The following is a 20384-nucleotide window of genomic DNA, read 5'->3' as shown; positions in this document are numbered from 1 at the left end:
CAGGACAAAGGAAATGATTAAGCCATTGCACTAGACCAAACAAAGTCCCTTTTGGAACAGAGCATCCCATAAAGATATATGAACCTTGAAGGAAGTCAGAGAAGAGGTATTACAAGTGACAGGCCTTTACTCTCTTGATAGGCTGAGCACTTAAGGCTCACAAAAGCACTCAATATTGAACCCCCTGTGGTAAATGGCAAAACTCTCTTGATTTCAATGGCAGATGAATTACATCAGTATTAGTCCCTTTAGAAAAGCCCACCCTGAGCACACCCAGTTTGGAGAGCAGGAAGCATTAAGGAGAAAAAGCAGTCTTCTTTCTGGGCAGACAAAACCTAGGGCTTAGCTCAGGCACTGCCTTGACTAAGCATCAATGGGAGAATACAGGCCATCTGTACACAGGCCTGGATTATGTTAGGATGTTCTCAAGGGAGGAGCCTGAAAAGCTCACACCCCTTCATCAATGTAGTGATTCCAGCCCCATTGTTTTCCTGGGGAAAGAAGTGGGCTTCTGTTGGCAGAGCCGGTACTTTCCAAGGGAGAGCTGGTGTGACCCTGACAGAAGAAAACCTCTGTCTGCAGGGAGAAGTGCTTCTGCCCGCAGAAGCCTACCTGAACATTGCCACCATGGCGAAGACAAAAGCAGCATTTAGCATAGACTCAACCTGAACACAGAATAATATCCTGAAGTACAGACTGTAGGCCACATGCCTGATTTCCAGCCCAGAAGAAAATCTGCTTTCGGGAGTTATCACTCCCAGAGAGACTGTCAGGATCCAGAGTTAGATCCAAGGAGCAATGGGGAGTTACCAAGACACCTGGCACTATCCCAGCATGTCAGCACAGACCTTAACAATGGTAACCCACTTGCTTGCAGACATGACATTGTTCACTTTATTGGAAAGCGGGAAGCAAGGGTGTACCAGCAAGCACTGTGAAGTAGTCGCCCTCCCTTGACAGAAATTACCTGTCAGGAAAGCATGCCCCCTCAGACAATTTTCTATAATTGCAGAAGGCTGGTGTTGCCCTTTCTGCCTCTGGAAAATTCTGGTTGAGGGCCAAAGCTAACCCTGAACTGGGTGTCTGTAGGTGCATCTGCACAAGACGTTTACTGCGGAGCTGCCTAATTAGCTCTGTAGTAAAGTCTCTGCATCTACATGTGCTAGTAAACTAAAAAACTCCACCATAATAACTCTACTGCAGTTATTTACTGCACAGCCGCATATGTGTAGACACTGATGGGGCTGGCTGGGGCACAAGGATGCTTCAGTGAGGGGGCTACCTGTAAGGCTAGCCTGGCACTGAAGCACCCTCGTACCCCAGCAAGCCCCTCTGAAGCACACTGAGCTGGGTCAGAGCAGCCCCAGGCTGGTAGGTTGACCCAGCTGGAGCTGCTCTAACCCAGCTCAACACACTGTGGTCCCTGGTGCACGTTCAAATGATATGTGCCAGAGTTTATTGCTTTGAAAGAATTGCATATGTAGATGCATTAACTATGTGCAACCCAGATGGGATCTGTCTGGGAAGCATCTACAGGACTACCACACAAATCTCAATGTGGGGAGTAGAAAGTCCTTCCCCACAGCAATGTCCATGGCAGAGGGAGCCCTAGAAAGAGTGACACCAGTCTCCACAGCAGTGAGAACTTGTCCCCAGCTCCCAGAATTTACCTGTCTACCTCCCAGTATACTTGTTAGGGAACAAGGGGGCAATTTTCCAAAAGGTCTGAATGATATAGGGGCTTGCCCCATTGGAAAACAGTGAGGCTCAGCCTCCTAGATCACAGAGTTGCTTCTGAAAACGTTACCTTATTTATGTCCGTGAACCCAGATTTAAGCTGGTGCTCAGGAGTCAATAAATTTTCAAAGAAGTGGAACTTAGCCCAGGAAATAGAGGAGCTAAGCAAAAAAATCTGAACTATACTCCTTGCCAAGTAACTGCCATAGCACACTAAAATAAAATAGACCTACAGTTTGCCCCCTCTTACACCCTGGCAGCCATATTGATCTCAACAAGGCTGGCCAAAAACAGTGTGTGTCAAGACAGATTTGAGCCCAGAAAGCTTTATATGCTTAAGAAAGGCACCATCTTTCTCATTCTTTCTCTTTTTCCTTTCCTATTCTTTGTATCCTATTCCCTTATCCTCTTTTCTTTCGTCTCTCATAAATTTGCATGTCTTCTCTCTCTCTCTCTGTCTCTGTCTATTGGGTCAATCTGTTTACCTCCATCTGTTTCTCTACAGCAGATAGTACTATAACTTGGTGATATCTGTGGATATCTATTTGTGGACTAGAAGAATCTCAAAGGAAAGGAACCAGGACAATGGGCAATAAACAGGTGTGTGATACCACAAAAGCACCACCTCCAGGAGGAGTCTTGCACCCTTGGATCATTTCACAAGGCTTCAGAGTGAGGCTGCGAACGAATAAGTATTGGAATAGCTAGAAAGGCAATGTGTGGGTGAGTACTTGGATGGAAGATGGATGGACAGAAGGGCAGATGGGTAGATAGCTGTTAGAGAAGAATGAAGAGAGAGATTGATAGTGAGAGATATTTACGGGTGAATGGGCAGACAGATGGTTAAGATAAGTGTACAGATCTGGATATCTGGATGTTCTTACGGACTGAGGAAAGGGATTCAAGTTTGTTTCCATGAAAAAGACTTAATTGGCCTCATTATACTGAAGGGAATTGACAACAAATACTAGACAAATCCAGCGCATAACATTTCTTCTGTCATTTACCAATATTTAGAGTCCATTTTTTCCTATCTCTTGTGAAGGATTTTAATAGAATGACACACAGCTTCTAAATAGGCTTTTTCAATGACAGACAGTTTGTGCAGACATAACGGACTATAATAACATGGTGCTTGCTATTTTCTGCCTTAGCAGTAACATGTACAGCTTAGAAGTATACCATGCTCTTAGGTCAGTAACAAAGAGAGGACCAGCTAAACTAAAACATTAACCAGTGCTGACTGATTCACTACAGAATCTGCACAATCTGGTCTGACTGTACACTCCCATTAACCTCCTCTTATTCCCCTTCAATACCTGGCACCCCATCCACAGCCTGCTTAAACAGTTCCTGAATGTTAAAACCTCACATGTAGCAGCCAAATATTTATTTCTGTTTGTGGTTCCTTAAACAGTGATACCACCCTTAATGCACTGAAACCTAATGCATTTCAATTAGGTTATTATAGAGCCCATCCCAATACAATGGAAATATTTCTATGTTAATATTCAGGTTTTGCAACAGAAAATAGATGGGGAGGGAGGGAGGAAGAGATGGATGAATAATACTGACTGACAGGCAGAGACAAAAGAACTCAATGAAAGAATAGGTGAAAAAATAACAAAGAAACCAAGGGAAACTACCCTGTGTGGGAGGCTGGATGGACAGACCAGTGTTGTTGGTCTAGGTGCTTTGTGAGCTTCTGTGGTGTCCTGCTTGCTTACAACAGGGTGAACATGGACTTGCTGGTAGCCAGGGTTTCAGCACGGCAAGAGCTACAGATGGATGGATAAAGCAGATGGGCAGGTGGGTGAACAGCAGAATGGATGGAGGGCTGGGCAGGGGGAATAGCAGAAAGGCCTAGATACAAGTGGCAGGTTTGATTGCACATGGTTAGAAAGATAGAAATGACAGCCAGGCACAAACATAACATGACAGCCTGACAGAATTTTTATTCCCAGGAGCCAGGATACTAAAATATTTACTCCAGGTTTCTGTCTTGCACTCTCCCAGGGGAGTACAGTTAACAAAGGCTGCCTGTGTTACATGTGCAGTACAAAGGAGAAATTACCATCCCCTTTCTGTTTCCAAACTGTACAGATTTCCATCACCTTTGTCTACTGTTTCCTTCATTACACTTTAGGCCAGGGTCACCAACTGGTAGCTGCCCCCCCAGCCATATCTCCTCCTCCCCCTTCTTTTCAGCCCCACATATAGGACAAGTGCACACTGCACAGACCAGCCATCTGGACACCCCAACTCTATATCTTTGCTACTCTTCACCTTCAGGTGGATTGCAACCAAGAATCATTTGCTAAAATAATAATGCCTGGTAGTAATGAGAGGGAGGTGGGAAGAAAACAATCAAAGAGAAGCAGATGAAAGGGGAAGAGAGGAAGAGAAACAGAGAGAAAAGAAAAGCAAGGTCAGAAAAGATGAAGAACACGATGCTGAAGAAGAAAAAAAGAATAGATGGGAAATGGAGAGAAAGCAGAGGGGTGCTAGAAAGAGAACCAGGAAAATGAGAAATCAACAGAGCCAGGAAGACAAGGGGTCTGTATGCTGTTTCCCTTCTGATTTCAGCATGTGGTCACTCCTCTCTGCAAAGCTGATCTGACTTTTGCTCAGCATTAGTGCAATGACTTGTGTTGCTCCAGCCTTGCCAGCCTGAACTGTGCACTCACAGAAGTGACCTCATTGCAAAGCTGGCTGTTCACTGTTAGTGGCTAGATTCAGTGCAATGGCCTCAGTACCCCCTTCCCCCCGCCATGGGAAATCTACCAGAGGCGTTGTGTTGGTGCAATGCAACCTTCGCTCCTCTCTGCCAGGTGGCCAGCAGGGTGTCAGAACCGTCCCGCATGTGGGCAATGCTGCCCAGGCATGTGGTCGGTGCAACTGTGGGATGCATAGTGCTGTGGTGCATTCCTATAGCAGCATAACCCCATTAGATCCTGACCCACAGATGCACTGCATCTCCTTCCTCATGGTAGAAACCCCCCGGTAGGTGGCACCTGTTCTACCGCCTTCCTTTCACAGGGTGCTGGAAGGATACAGGAGTGCAGGGTATGGCTAGTGCTCTGAGTTTGAAACAACACTTTCTAACACAAATAAGTATAATAAAGCCCTGGGAGCCTCTTGCTACATGGCTAACATTGACTTTGAAGCTGAGATCTTTCATTCCAAAGTTCATTGTATTTACACTTTCTTCTACACAACAAGTTTGACCCTGGCCTATGACACAGGGGCTCCATAATCCCCTTGAGGCCCAGTGGAGCTTCTGTTAATGTCAACAGAAGGTTTGCAGAGAGACTGGGGGAGCTCAGGCTTTACGTAGGAACTGAACTTTTAGCCATCCACATGGTTTATTAACTATTTGGTGTGTTACTACCCAATAAGCATCGCTCAATTCCTTTTTAGGCCCAGTGCTATTTCTTTCCCTTCCTTTTCTTCTTTCCCCCATTCCCTTTCCTTTATTTCTCTCCCTCCACCCTTGTGCTTTTTTGTGTCTCTCCTTTCTTCCGTCTGCATTTCCCACCCAGCAGCAACTTTGAATTTTCAGTTCCCTTTTGCTCATTCCTGATTCCATTTGTTAAAACAAGCAGCAAGAAAGTCATTAATGTTAGGTCAAGCCATCACTTGACCTTAGATGCCAGGGAGAGTTCATCTCTCTTGGTGCCATTGTTTCAGGCTCTCTGCATACTTAAGTAGACATAACTGCATCAGTTATATTCAGGTCAGCCGGGAAAGGATTTCTTCACACCTAACAGGCTAGAAGATTGTTGTTTATTTTTTGAAGGAGAGGATAGATTCTGGCCACATTGTGCTGATCATGAGTTGCAGATACTGCTTTACATATACCTTGGCCTGCACTGATACTTAAAGAATTCTTATATATGTCTTGCAGATGAACTGTGTGCACATGCATATATTTATTTGCAAGTCTGAGTGTGTGTATAAAGAGGTGGATGCATCCATTTTACATGTATTCACTTCTATTCCATTTACAGTCTCTGTGATGCTGTGCTTACTATGTGTATTTTGTGGCTCCTAGGGTATGACTTTAGGGAAAAAAAAGGGCTGGGTTTCCCTTTTCCTCATTAAAAATTCCACACCCTGCAAGAGGTATCTGGACTGTACCCCTGCAGGACTCACCGGCTTGGTTTGTGGTGATGTTCACTGAGACGTGCTGTGGAGGAAAGGGGCTCTTGTTGGAAACACCATTGACGGCCTGGATCTCGAAGGTATACGGCGTATGGGCCCAAAGGTTGCTGATGAAAACCCGAGTCTCTGTCAGACCCAGCTGCCTGGGTACAAACTCTACATTGTCATCACAGCGGGAGCAGCTGCGGCGGTCAGCCCGACACTTCTTACAGACAATGTTGTAGGTCACGTCATCACGGCTGCCTGTTTCCCGGGGTGGGTGCCACTCTAGGATGATAGACGTTTCATTGACAATGGAGATAACATTGCGGGGACCGGATGGGACACCTGTTGAAAAGCAGATCAATTTGTAAGGTTCATCTCAGGAAATGCCACTCGATTGATCTTTACTGTGCACTTAGCAACCTGGATTGTGGAAACTGTTAAGATTTAAGGGGATCCAAAGTCCATTGAATTCAGTTGGAGTCTTTTCGTTGATTTCAATGGGATGAGGAATAAGCCTATAAGGGGGAAACCAAGCCTGTAAAATGAAAGGACAAACAAAGGGGACTCACATTCCTCTTCTATTGGTCAGAGACAGCGAAGATAGACAGGGATAGTGTCCTCACAGCACCAATATCCTAAGGTGGCTAAGGGAATCCAGTTCCCAGCATTGTTCAGTTCCCATGGATCCAGCTGCCATCTTCAGGAACAGGGGAAATTCAGTTGCTGCATCTAATCTAGACCCATGCTTTCACTCATTACCAAATTAATGGCCCCCAAACTGCCTGTGCAATTCCCATGGAATGAGAGGGAGGATTCAGTCTGTATTCTTATAGCAGTGCAAAATCTTCCACCCTTTTCCTCCAAGTAGAAGTCAGCCCTGCCCTGCAAGTATAACCTTCCATTAGAAAAGAAAATGCCAAAGACATAGAAAAATATAAATTACTGCATTGTTCTGATTATAAGTCTACCATGTTTACCCTCTAAACAAACCATAAAAATTGAACTCAACTTATATGCAGGGTTAACTTAGAATTGGGCCCCTGACAGTCTTGGCTTCTGTACTTTGTATTTTGGCGTGTGCAATAACAATACTAAATCAGATTTCTTTTAAGAGCAGTTTTTATTTTAGTATTATTGGTGCCTTACACGCATTGGGTCCTTTCCTTGTTTATTTGATTCTCCTGTCAAATTTGTAAGGGCAGTAGTCATTTAAGGTCTTTCCCCGTAGTTATCTATTCATAGTCAGGGAAAATGTTTTTGCTACAGCTAAACTAGAAAAGATGGGCTCAGTTATATGCAGGGCCAACATGTAATCAGAACAATATGGTAGCTGCTTGTGATGTCAGACAAAGGACAGGTCAATGGTACAGGCAACCTGGCTCCAAAGTCCTGCTTGGGGGGATCACAGAGGGTACGTTTACATTGCAGCCCATCACTCCTGGAGACCATTCCTCTTGAGTACATCCTACCTACCCGCTTTCACTTACATGTGCCAAATCTGCAAATAAGCCAACAAAGCCCCTCCAGGGAGTGTGGAGCCACTCCCCTATCATCACACTCAAGCACTCTGGGGACAGAGATCTTGAGAGGGGTGGTAGAGCCTGGTCCTGACACGGCTTCGCTTTCAGGGTTGGTGCATGTGAGTCAGAGCAGGTGGGGAGGGCATGCTCAAAACCTGGCCTTCCCTGGAGTGCGAGGGTGGCCAATTAGAGATACCCTCATCCCTCTCTCTGTGCTTCCATACTCCCTCCGTAAGAAGAGGACTATAGCACTGTCCTTCCTCAAAGGGGTGTTAGAAGTAAACCTGATGGTCAGGAGGCACTGAGCCACCTGAAGTACTTGAGTGGCAGCTACCTAAGTACCTTAGATTATCACAGAAAGAGAAACGTCACTCAGATGGAACTGTTGTAAAATGGAAACACAATGGGCAAAAATGTCAGAAATGTAAAGTAGTTATTAGTGGTTCAATATGTCAAGTTGAGAACATGGATATTTAATGGAGTCCAACAAGGGTCTCTTCTGGGTCCAGTGCTATTCAGTATTTTATTAGCAACTTGGATGTTGGAATAGAGAGTACATTGATCAAATCTGCAGATAATACCAAGCCAAGAGCGATCATAAATGCTTCAGAAGATGGGAATTAAATACAACACCGATTTCATATATTGGCAAAATGGGGTTGGAATCAATAATGTGAGATTCAATAAGAACAAATATGACGAGATCCATACAGGAAAGTGTAATCAAATGCACAAATATGTAATTGGGAATGCTGACCAGGCAGTCGTGCCATGGAGAAAGATCTGAGGATTAGTGTTGATGATAAATGGAATAAGTCAACAATGTGACGTCACTGTGGAGAAAGCAAACAGTGTAGTGAGTTACATTAAACAAGGAAGGTAATTAATTATTCTGCTCTACTCAGCTCCAACTGAACTACTGCATTCAGGTTTGAACACTGCACTTAAAAAAGAGACAGAGACACAGTAGAAAGAGTTCAGAGGAAAGCAATAAAATGATAAAAGATTTGACCTATAAGGAAAGGTTAAGAGACCGGAGCACTTTCCAGCTTGAAGGAAGATACATGTTGAGGGACATTATTAATAGGAGACAAACCAATTATTCTTATTGGTCATTAAGGACAGAGTAAGAAGGAATTGCTACAAGCTGCAGCAGACAAGACTCAGAAAACTATGTAAAGACCCGAAGAATTACATGAGTGAAGCAGCTTGCCAACATAGGACGTGGGTTATTAGTGTTGGGCGGTTTACAAGCAAATTGATGTTGCTATGAGGATATCAACTTTTTGGGTCTCGCAGCTCAGTTTAACTGCGGAGGGACTCTGACCTCAGGAATCGGAAGAGCATGCCTGGAACCAGAAGAGATACAATCAGGAGAAGAGGTAGGGTGGTGTGGCCATACTGGCATGGCAGTACCATGAAGAGGTGCCCAAGACAGCTATGCACATGCTGCTTCCCATACCAGAAGCAGTACAGATGCATTTGCATGGCACTGAGCCCAGGCTAATTACCTCTGCTGAGAGGCAGAGTTCATTAGCCCACCCACAGCATGGCACAAAAGCAGTATTGCTGCTTCTCATTTGGGACATAGCACACGTGGAGCCACGTGGTCCCACCACAACATTGCATGGCACCGCAGGAACATTTGTGAGGGGTTAGCCAATCCACCTAATTCCCCTAACCTCTACCCGCTTGCAGGCTAACGTGGGCACCTGCACTGCCCAGCTTTGGGCCACAGATGCAAAGTGTAGGACTATGAGACTGACTTCCCAACCTAAACCATCCTCTATTTATTCAATCTTGAATACCACAACCTCCTGCATTCCCCAGTGGCTCCACCTATGATCTGGAAATCAAGAGGGATAATTCGACAATGTTTAGCAGCACTTCAGGAACCAGGGCAGGATCCCTTTAATAAGGCTGCACACATACTTTCTGAGCACAGAATGCTGCCCCAAGAAGAAAGTCAGAAAGGAAGCATCTCCATTATTTGTGTCAAGCCAGTTATCAGGTTTAGGAAAACCTAATACTCTTTTTGTTGGTATAACCTCACCTGGTAAAAAGCAGACTTGTGTTCAAGCAGACAATTTACACAGGGAGTGACTAGGACCTCAATCTCCCAGATCCTTGTTTCAGCCCTTTACCAATGTCCCACTATGCAAAACTGCACTTTTAGGCAGCTAAAGACCATTAGAAATCAGGTCCTCCAAGTTGAAGTGCCCTGTCAGTAGAATGAAGGCAGCTCTCCTCCCTTATCTCACTGGGGTGTTGGGATGATAAATACATTAATGGCCATAAAAAGCTTGCACATTGCAGTAAAAGGGGTCACCTCAAATAGAAAAACTAGACAAGAAAACAAGTTCTGCAAGTACAATAAAAAAAAAGTATCAGAGCTATTTCATTTCTTTTGGACAACTCTCCTCTGGAACATGCTGGCCTGCTGAGTGGAAAATAAGGCGTATTAATGAAGATTGGGCCTTCCAGTAACTTGGCTCAAAAGAGAGCACACCCAAAGCAATTCCACTGAAACTATCCCCACACACTACCTACATCTGCTCAAACCCTTGAGGAGGTTTCAACTGTTGTCCCCACTTCAAATTTCCCATTTCCCTGACTCCCCCTTTTTTTTCCCTTTAATTACACTGAGATTGGCACTTTGGGAGCCTCGCTGATCTGTTGCCACGGTTACTGTAGATGGAAGTGTTTTGTTAAAATGGCTTGAAAAATGCTGTCCTTAAAAAAAAAAATTCCATTTAATTTTTTTTCCTTCAGCACAGTAAATGTGTTTGTCAGGAATTGTCTGCCGTGCGCCTTTCCTGTGTACTCCGTGGAAAAGACTTTCACAAAGTCTTGAGGTGCAGAAGTAGAGGGGTTGCGCTGAAGAGATACAGCACTTAAACTGCATTACCGTATAGCTATAGTTACTGAACGTGATTCAATCCAGATGATTTCACAGAGAAGCGGGTGTAGGGGCGAGGAGGGGGCTTTCTCTGTGGGCACTAAACTGGACGCAGCAGCTAACTGAATAATCGTGATAAGAATCTGTTAGACTTTGTGATAAGTAGTTAGTTACTCCAAAAAAGCCAGTATCTTTATTGGGAATCTTAATGAAATAGCTTTGCCCGTATATGAAAGGGACAATACCTTTTTAGACTCTATCTTATGAATGTGGTGGTGTCAGCCCAGTGGAGCACTCAGCTCATCCTTATCTGCAAGCACATGAGAAGTCCTATGGGCCAAAGAAGCACATGGATCGGGTCCTATGTGTGGGTAGACCCTGGAGCTCCTGAGACCATGCACCACCCAAAGTTTTCCATAGATTCCATCAGGATTAAGTCCTTTCTGTACAAACAGAATGAGCATGGCAGAGCCGGTGGAAGTACACAGTACTGCCCCTGCCTTATAACACCTCCTGTGCAGGGGCATAACAATGTGGCTGGGCACCCAGGGCAGCAACTACACACAGAGGCAGTGGTGACTTGTGGTTCCCACTGCTGCCGGCACAATCCTGCAACTGTAGCAGCAGCTGTTTTATTCCCACTCCCCACCACCCCCAGCTGGAGCCTGGGGCTGCTGTCCCCATCACCCTGCCCTGACTCCTCTGGCTACTGTGGCAAGGCCACACACCCCGCCAGTGTAACACAGAATAGCTCCCCTTGCTACAGCGGCACCAGCTGAGAATCTGGCCTGTTATTTTTTAAGACATGGAGGGCACGTCTACAAGAGGTGCTTACTGCACGTTAGCCTAATCACTTTGTGCGGTAGTGTGTCACAGAAAAACCGTGCTAATAGGCTACTGTGCAGTGTTATTGGGCTAATGCGCAGTAAGCATCACTAAATAACTGTGTGCCAGCACTACTGCGCAGTAACTCCAGGTACTGCACATTCAGTTAGTACCTCATTAAGGAAGTACTAAACTAAATGCACAGTATTTAAGGTGTATTAATGAACATGTAGACACAACCCAAAAGGACACAATCAATTACTCTGACCCATGCATTATTTCTACTGTGATTCATACTGGCTTTTAAAGAACTGAAATAAATACTTGTTTTCTCAGATACCTCTGAAAGAGAGTGCTTGTGAGTGAACCTCTGACTTCGTACCGGTGCAGGCTGGAAGTGTTCCTTAGACTACAAATTCTTCAAGCAGGGATTGCCTTTTCTCTGTTTGCATAGCCCCAAATTCTGACAGAGGCCTTCAGGAACTATCATAAAATAAATATTTGCCTTCAATGTTAATGTTCCTGCTCCCACTAAGGTCAATGACAAAGCTCCTACTGATGTCAGGCCCCAACTTAAATAGAGCTTATCGAGTTCTGCTTTTGAAGGGTTCTAATTGTGGTCCCTGCTAATGAACACGCCCCTCCCTCCCCTCCTTCCCCCCTCCCCCCCAGTTTCATACCCATACCCACAACAAATTCTCATGTTTGAGTTCTTAAAATCCTCCTAAAAATGATTTATAGAGGAGAACCTGACAACCAATTTGTTGAGTGCTGGGAACCACAACAAGTTAACAGGGAGGATATTTTGGCTGGAGGATTTTCTAGCAAACTGCTTTTCTCACTTTGCTCAGATCTTGATTTGGTGGGGCAATCTTGCACAGTGCATTATGTTGAAGGGGTAGCTAATGCTGCCAGCCTTTTCCTACCCTTGGCAGTAAACATCAGATGATAAATTAAATGAATAAAAATGCTAAGAGAGGAAGAAAGCGAGAATGCGAGAGAGAAAGAACGATGATGCCTGAAACAATTCATTTCCAGCAGACAATGGAAAGGGTTCATGTGGTCAGAGATGTAACAGGGTATATATTTGCACACATGCTTCTCAGAGCTGTATTTCACGGGCAGCGTTTTAAAAGATAATTATGTTTTTTCACCTACTTCCTTAACCCCTACCTTACTTAATGTAAGGCTTTCCTTTATTAAAAAAAAAAAAAACCCCACTGAATTTGAGTTGTCTGTCACAAGTCATTTTCCCTCCCCCTGTTTTAGATATAGTGGAAGCATGCTCATAAGCTGGGGTATTTGGTCCTGAAGAGGGGGAGAACTAAGCTATTAGCTATTCATTCCTCCCCAAAGGTTTGGTAGCTCCCCTTGGAGCATCAGAGAACAACCTTTGTGCATCCTTTGGGCATCAAAGGACAACAGTGGTAACTCCTAAGTCCAACTGGTTACCTAGTAGAGGGACTAAGATCTAGCCCTTGAGTTCAGAGGAGGGTTCTTCCTTCTCTCTGAAGTTCGGGTTCCTTAGATGCTGCATCTCAGATAGTGCCTGGGAAGCTGCCCACCTACATGATCAAGGAGCTGCTGTTTTCTGGAGAAAGGGGTACTAACTAATTGTGGGGAGGGAGAGGCAATTAGGTTCACACTCCTTCCTCTGCTTTTCTGCAGTGAGGCACACCCTGTTTCACACCCATCTCCCTGTGGAATTGACTGTATGTAGGGAGCAGGCCTGGGTTGAAGACCCTGGGGGACCCTAACAGGAAAGCTCAGTGGGTTGAAAAATGCTGGTGTTAACTCATTACAGGAGGTGAGGTTGGCTTAAGAGCACCCAGCCAGCCTGCCTCAAATAACATCACCTCCAGCCTATGATGGAACAGCCCAGTGCCCTGTGGATTCAGACGGGTGGGGTATAGAGGCTTGTCTAGCTTCACTGCCTGAGCAAAGTGGAAATCTAAAAAGTTATTAAACAGGAAAGTGAAGAGGAGATTAGAATTTAGATATTCTTCTTGTTTCAATCATGTAAAGTGTCATTATTATATAAATCAAGGAAATGGCCTGGATGCTCTCAGCTGGCATCAAGTGGCATAGCTATATTGAAGTCGCACAGACAGCCTTCACTGATGTCAAGGGAGCTGCACTGATCTATGGCAGCTGAAGATCTGGCTCACAGTTTTAATCTCGACAGTGCCCCTTTCTCTGATTAACTGGGGTTAAAAGAACAACTAATAAAGACAAAGTGCAGGAAAGCTTCGCGCAGCTGCAGAGAATTACCTAGGAGCAAATACTTTGGAAAGACGCAGACACATTTTTATTGCACCAGTGAACAGAAGCATCTACAGATACATGATATTATTTACTCCTATGACACGTAACAACTTTGAAATTGAACAGCTGGCACCTCAAATTAGAACATTTTAAAATTAAGCCTTAATTAGGAGAAATAAAAATCAACAAATGGACTTTTTTATACAGTACTCCTCTGGTGTAGCATGCTGTAAATCAGCAATGTAACAAGATGCAATAAAAAATAGATTTATTTACAATTGTTCTACCTGCCTCCGTTCTCCCTCTGCCACTTACTGCTGAATATTTAAATTAATCCTTTATTTCATATGCATATTTTTAGACATTCCTGAGCCTCTCCTGCATATCAGCAGATAGAAGCATTACGGTAGGACTCTGTATGGTTATACCCACACATGCTGGGTATATAGAGAAGCACTGGGATAACCAGGTGTGCTCAGTCACTTTCTTCAATACATGCTGATTCCCAGTGTGAACTCGCTGGAAATGTGCACCCCCTCTTAGGAAATGTATTTTTAGTACATTAAACCCAGCATAGCACGATCACAGCCCAATCAAAATCGTGTTCTCATTAAAGAGCTTCAGATGAAAAATACAGTCTAACGCCCATGCTGCACTTGTTAAACAAGTACAAGTTGTTGGAAAAGAGGGTGGAGGGGTGGATGCAAGGACAAAAAAATCCACTTTTAACTTCTCAATTATTTTATTGTACCAGAAATAAGTAAAATGCCTGCAACTCTGTTCCATCCACACGTGCCAGCAATAACGTCTTTTAAGTCTCCCAGGCACAGCCACCATTGTGTCTGTCCTACCAGATACAGGAATGAGGACTTACAGAGCAAAAACCATTTGTAGCCAAACAGCCCAATCCACTATGCTAGAGCTACAACAAATATACATCCATTGGGGAACAGGCACAAAAGTGAGGATGTGACACACGCTGACCTGTGGATTACCTAATTACAGGTTTTTTCAAAAAAGAGGAGGGGGGTGCCTTTTCTCACCCCTGTCTGCTACTGCGCTCAAATTTATTTTCCCAGTACTTGATGAGCTACTCCAAAGGCCTAGATGGCATCTTCTTGTAGACATTTTGACCGGTAGGCAAATATTTTCAAATTAACAGAAGAGTGCTGCTGGTTAGGAATGGGTTCTTTCTTTACTGATTATTCTGGTGTTGCTTTTTGAGTATTTTTTCCCTGCTTTTTGTTTTTAATGGAGAAAGAGACTTAAGTTAGCTGTTGCCATGCCAGCCTGATTACAGCAGACAGCTGATTTATTTCACATAAAGCCACGTAGAATACCAACACTTAACATACTCTGTGCCCTACAAAAGAATATTTTGTCAACATGTCTATGAACAAGACAGCAATGGTAGATAACCTGAACAAGACAGTAATGGTAGATAACCTCACATTCTAATTTATCTTGAGGAGTACCTGCTTCCCATCGCAGACGCTGCCGCTAAAAAGTATCAATTCAAACAAGTGACGTGAGCTGGGATCTGTCCCATTATTCATAATTTGGTGCACACCCAGCTGGTATCACACAAAAATCAGTTGCTAGCATAGATGCAGAAGATGATGCAGCATCATCTGCTCATGCCAGACTTTGATAACAAGATTACTAGTGGTGTTACGACACGAGGAACATTTCTGTTAAAACACAGCACAATGGTGTCATGTCATATGGCAGTTTAGGACCCCTGAATGCTTGTTATGTGGCAACCTCTAATGTGTACCCCTCCCATCTCTATGGGCTCATAAGGGGTTGTGTCACAGACACAGTTTAAAACCCCTTGGCCCATCCTTCACAGCCTAGTTGTGGAACAGATCATCAGCTGAGGTAAAATGACATGGCTCACTGATAAGAGATGCTATGATATATGTGCCTATTGAGAAGGGAGCTGGACTCCAATTCCAGTGCTAAGTCCCCTAGGTTCAGCCTTCTAAACATCCAGCCCTGAGCTTTGTAATGAACGTTTTCCCTCCCCCAGCCATCAGTTGAGAATATCATAGAGCTCTGTATTTCCTTAGCACACCAAGTCTCAATCCACTTCTGTGAAACACTTACAAAGCTTTTAGGCATTTAAATCACAAAATGCAATCCTACTGCACTCTGTGCAACAGCTAACAACACACAAGGAGCTCTAGGTTCCTTATGTGTCTCCATTCTAGCCTTTTAAGCTTGCACAGAAGTGCTCCACTGAGGTGCCTACTTTCACTTACCTTCTGTGGCAATCCTAATACACCCTAGGAAACATCCATATTCTAGGCAAATTCCCCGATCTTTAGCCGCAGAAAGATTGCAACTTGCACTTCTTGACAAAGAGGTGGAGGAATCACTCAGCTCTTAGCACAACAGCTAGCGGTTAAGGCACATGCCCAGAGTATAAACCCTCTTCAGATGGGGTGGGGGGTCCGAATGCACACCTTCTGCTCCCCATCACAGTGCCCTAACCAGCTGGCCATGGGCTAGGCAGAACTAAAAGCACCCTCTGCCCCTCCTGTTGAAGTTTCCCCTTGCACAGCCAAGAGGTAAAGCCATGGAGCTAGGAGAGCAGGCTAGAGAGTATGACTCTGTGCCTCAGGAAGGACGACACTGGCCCTGGAGGCCAGAAGACCTGGGTTCTGGCCCATGTTCCCAGCCTGTGCACCCAGTGCTGTTTCTAGCTTGTGTGTTCAATAGTCATTAGGACACTATCTTGGGACATGGAAGATATGGGTACGAACCCACTCCCATTGAAGAAGGCCTAGAATATAGGACTCCCACTCCTCTGGCAAGTGGCCTAGCCTCTAGGCTATCTGGACAAAGGTATATAGGAACTTCTCTTCTATGTAGAGTGACCTGAATACTGATCTAAGTCCATAAGGATCTCTGATTGAAAGAACAGAAGAAAACTATGTACTTTCCCGTGTGGATTAGGATGGGTGAAAGCTACTCATTATTTTCTCAGGAGGTGATATGTTTAAGCAGATTATTTTAGGATTGATCTCTGAGGGCAAGCTAGGCTATGCATTGAGAGAACAGGAGACCTATACATCTCTCACCTGGTACTGGGTCACACTCCTGAGGTACAACCCATAGCTGTTAGAGTTAGAAGCAGATGAGGACCTGGGCCTATGCATATTGTGACACTACTACTTACTGGTGCACGCTGCCTCCGGCGGGTCAGACTCAGCGCGGTAGTAGCCATTGCGGCAGGTGCAGATGGGAGAGGCCTCTGCTGTAGAGCGACTGTTGGTGGGACACTGGGCACAAATCCCTGCCCCCTGGTTGGCCTTGAACATCCCTGCTGGACAAGCTGGAACAGAAAGAAGAGAACACGGAATGGCTGAATATTTAATTCTTCATTTTTTAAAGGTGTATCAGAAGGCGTTACTTATAGGAGCATTAAACCAAGGGTTATGGTGAGGAAAAATATGGTATGAGCAAACAGTGCTACTCACCTAAGCTGCCCATGTGCTTACTCTTACCGAACAATACATGCAGGGTGGCTTGGTCTTCAATGAAAATGGGCTGAACTACCTTGAATTTCATTGCATTTAATTTCACGCCCCTGCTTTTCTCACAGTAACTTTTTATTTCGTGAGACCATAAGAAAGGGCAGGGAGGAGGGAACGCTTTCCATAATTGCAGTGACAAAAGACACAGAACCTGGTATCTCTATATAAACAAAGTTGAACAGCATGCAATTCTGAGATCTGAAAGCTTAAAGAAGAGAATTTGGGCGATAAATATAACAACTTTTTTTGTTTGGGTCATGAATTATTTTGGGAGGCATCAGAGAAAGACTGGAACTGTCTTCTTACCAAATACCTGATTTCCCTTTTATTTCTAGACCTGATCCCTGTTTTGGGATGATGTCAAAATTACCAAACGGTTCCATTCCTCATCTTGTTCTTTTGCCAGGTTTTTTATGCTGGCTGTAGTTCAGGTATGCCAGACTCTCCCTACCTTCCTCTTATACATGGAACAAGTCCTACTAAGATCATACAGCTGAAGACTGTAAATCGGAGCTAGGACTGATGAGATGTAAAGGACAGCTTGGATTCACAGAGTAACCCCAATGTGAAAAAGGAGTACAGCGCTCTCCTTTATCCTCAGCTGAAGTGTCTGAGTTCTTCTATCCTAGGAAAGACGGTGGAAGTTCTGGCAGAAGGAAATAAAGACTCATTTTACTTCTCAACCTAAGGATCTGGGCAGCGAGACCTGCTGAACAGCTTGGGCCCAGAGAAAGGATGTGGCTTATGGCTGGAATTCATGATAAACTGCCTTATTTGGGAGAATTAAAATATTTACCCAAATCTAAGATGACCTTGAATATAAGACAACCTTCCAATAATTAGATTTTATATGTGGAAAATTTGTTGTAATTTTTCAGGTATAAAATCTAATTTTTGGAGGTTTACCTTGAAATTGTCTCCCTCCCACTGCTGCAGCAAGGAAAATTAATCTGAGGGGGCCAGGTGCAACCCATCTGAATAAGATACATGGTTATATATAACCCTTTACCCTCCCACCCCTCACCCCCTTACTATCAGACCCTGCTCATAAAAGTGAGCAGCATTTTTGAAAACACTGACCTTAAAACAAACACAACTTAAAATATAGGCAAATTACTACTAGTACCCATAGACATAGTTCAACCAGAACTGGTATGTTTTAACTTTTTTGAAACTGCTGCAACTTTAGCACAGGTACTCCATAAGCATGCTTTTAAGCAGCACTTTTGTACTTACTTAAATCCAGTGCAAACAATTATTTTTTTAATAATATATTTTGTGTCCCAGGACAAATTAGCCACATCAGTTCCAAATTATATGAACTGAGCAGAACTCAATTGTTCCAAAAACCAGACTGATTGAGCAGGCAGAACTCAATCATTCTAAACACCATGTATGGTGCTACAACCACCGAGCACCTTCCATCCCAGACCTATCACCCTGGGATTTCAGACACTCCTAAATCATTGGCATCCTACGTGCAGACCCAAGCCTGGAGGTCTTGGGGTTTGGATGCCCCCACACTTGATCTTATACTACACTTGATCTTTACCCACAAAAGGGACTTACTTAAATAAAGTACAAACCATGCATCATACTAGTTCAAATACAAAAGGCTTATGATTCACCACACAGTTCATTGGGCTGGGCCCAAGCAGAGTCAGCAGCATTTAAAGCCATGGTGACCCCAGAGTTTAGCACTGATCAATATGTGTATGTATTCCAGATATCCCTCCTCCCTCCCCCTCTACCAAAAAGATCCATGTGCTTATTAGTCCACCACTTATTATGGGAACTACGTGTTTTTGTCACCAGTCCTGAGATCCTCCAAAAATGTACACGCAAACGAGACACAGGGCAACCTGGTCCTGTTCCACCTCATGGAGGGCAGGGCCACACTAATCATATGCAACAGGCTGATCGAGGGGACAACAGAGGCATTCTGGATGAACTGTTTGGGGCCCTGTTTGGTGATGTCTGCCAGGCATTTAAGGCTGGTGAAGAAACAAGAATCACTGGAACTGGGAAAGAAAAGTGAAGCTCAGTTGTGGGAATGAAGTACAAGTCAAAACAGATTCAATATAGTAGCTCACTATGACTTAAAAAAAGTCAGTGCTGAGGAGGACTGTGCTCACTACCATATACAAAGTTAGCCCTAGGGGAATGCAGGGCCCTTTTAACACTGCACAGGGCCATGGGATCCTCCAAAAAGGCAGAGTATGGCAGTGCTATAGCAATGAAATTTGGTGCCTGAGACCAAGCAGATCTCATGTGCCCTGGATGAGCTGCTCTTCAGTGGACATGAAGCCAACAGTGCACAGCAGGGGGAGGTGGCAAGCAGCTGAATGCTTCTTCCACAGCACAGGGCTAAGTTGCCAGCTCCAGGCAGGCCCTCCAGGAGGGTCTGCGGCTGCTCCACCTGGTTCTGTGGGGCCCCCCAAAGCGTGGGGCCCAGGGCAGTCACCCCAATTTGCCCTACCCAAGGGACAGCTCTGACCATATATCTTATTCAGGTGATTGCACTAACTTATTTTTGTGGTAGGTCCTATCAGCGTCTCAACCTTTTGGCTAAGGTCAAGTATTTTTTGGCACCAAGGGGAGGGTGTCAGGCCTGGCTCTGGCCCACCCAGTGTTGGCCTGGTATTTCAGTGCCTTCAGGTCCAGTGCCAGTTCCCTGTGGAAGGATCACTTGCCTACCTTTTTTAAGTACAAAAAAAAATGTTCCCATCAGCATTTTCTTGGGCTCCTGAGCTAAAATCAAGTGATTACCTGAAAGTCTGATCAATGTTTTAAGGACAAAAAAATAGGGATCAATGGAGTGTCAGGGTATAAGGAGTGAAGGAGAGAAACCTGATGCTCAAAACAATGGCAGTGATGGCAAGTAACCAGGAGATGAAAAAATAAATGAAGAGCTGAAAAACATGTCTAGAGACATATAGAGGTGGACAAAATCGGAAAAGCAGAGAAGAAAGAAAATGGAGAAGATGGGAGCAACAACAGAAGTAGCAACAACAACAGAGGAAATGGTAAAGAAGGTGATGAGAAGAGGAACAAGGCCAGAAGGAAGACAGGAACAGAGGAGAGTGGGAGATAGAGCAGAAACAGCAGGAGAAGGTATGTGAGACAAGAGGCAGAAAGTGGCAGGAGCATGACAGAATGCCGGCAAGGTGGGACACAGAAGATGCACCAAGAGATGCCGTGAGGATCAAAAACTGTGAATACAACCAATAACAACCAGTGATGGGATGCAGATGGGATTGATGATGAGCAGATATGAGTTCAGAGAAAAGGTACTGTCTGAGATACTGGAAGTGCAGATGGAGCATCTCACCACCCTGACTGCTTTCCAAAACAGAAAGACTTGGGAGTTTACTGACTGGAACAGTGAAGGGTATGAAATTTTTTGGAAGAAACATGCAGAGGAATGTGGACGGGAGGATTTAAGAG

General features: G+C 44.5%; 1 protein-coding gene across 11 annotated transcripts in view; it reads right to left on the bottom strand.

Annotated features, from left to right (window-relative positions):
- EPHB1 (EPH receptor B1) overlaps positions 1-20384 on the bottom strand; it is a 362275-nt gene that overhangs the window by 90128 nt on the left and 251763 nt on the right. For 8 of the 11 annotated variants that reach the window (XM_059730782.1, XM_059730781.1, XM_059730783.1 and 5 more), the window contains 2 exons: positions 16580-16735; positions 5893-6228 (listed from right to left, as the gene is read on the bottom strand). In XM_059730782.1, coding sequence (XP_059586765.1) covers positions 5893-6228; positions 16580-16735 — 492 coding nt within the window. Of the gene's footprint in view, positions 1-5892; positions 6229-16579; positions 16736-20384 lie in introns of those variants that run through there. The other 3 variants (XM_059730786.1, XM_019489835.2, XM_059730785.1) reach the window with 2 other exon arrangements.

Source organism: Alligator mississippiensis, chromosome 7 (assembly GCF_030867095.1).
Source record: "Alligator mississippiensis isolate rAllMis1 chromosome 7, rAllMis1, whole genome shotgun sequence".
NCBI classification, from domain to species: domain Eukaryota; kingdom Metazoa; phylum Chordata; order Crocodylia; family Alligatoridae; genus Alligator; species Alligator mississippiensis.
Note: the sequence above shows the minus strand (reverse complement) of the source record. Positions and strands in the feature narration are given on the sequence as shown.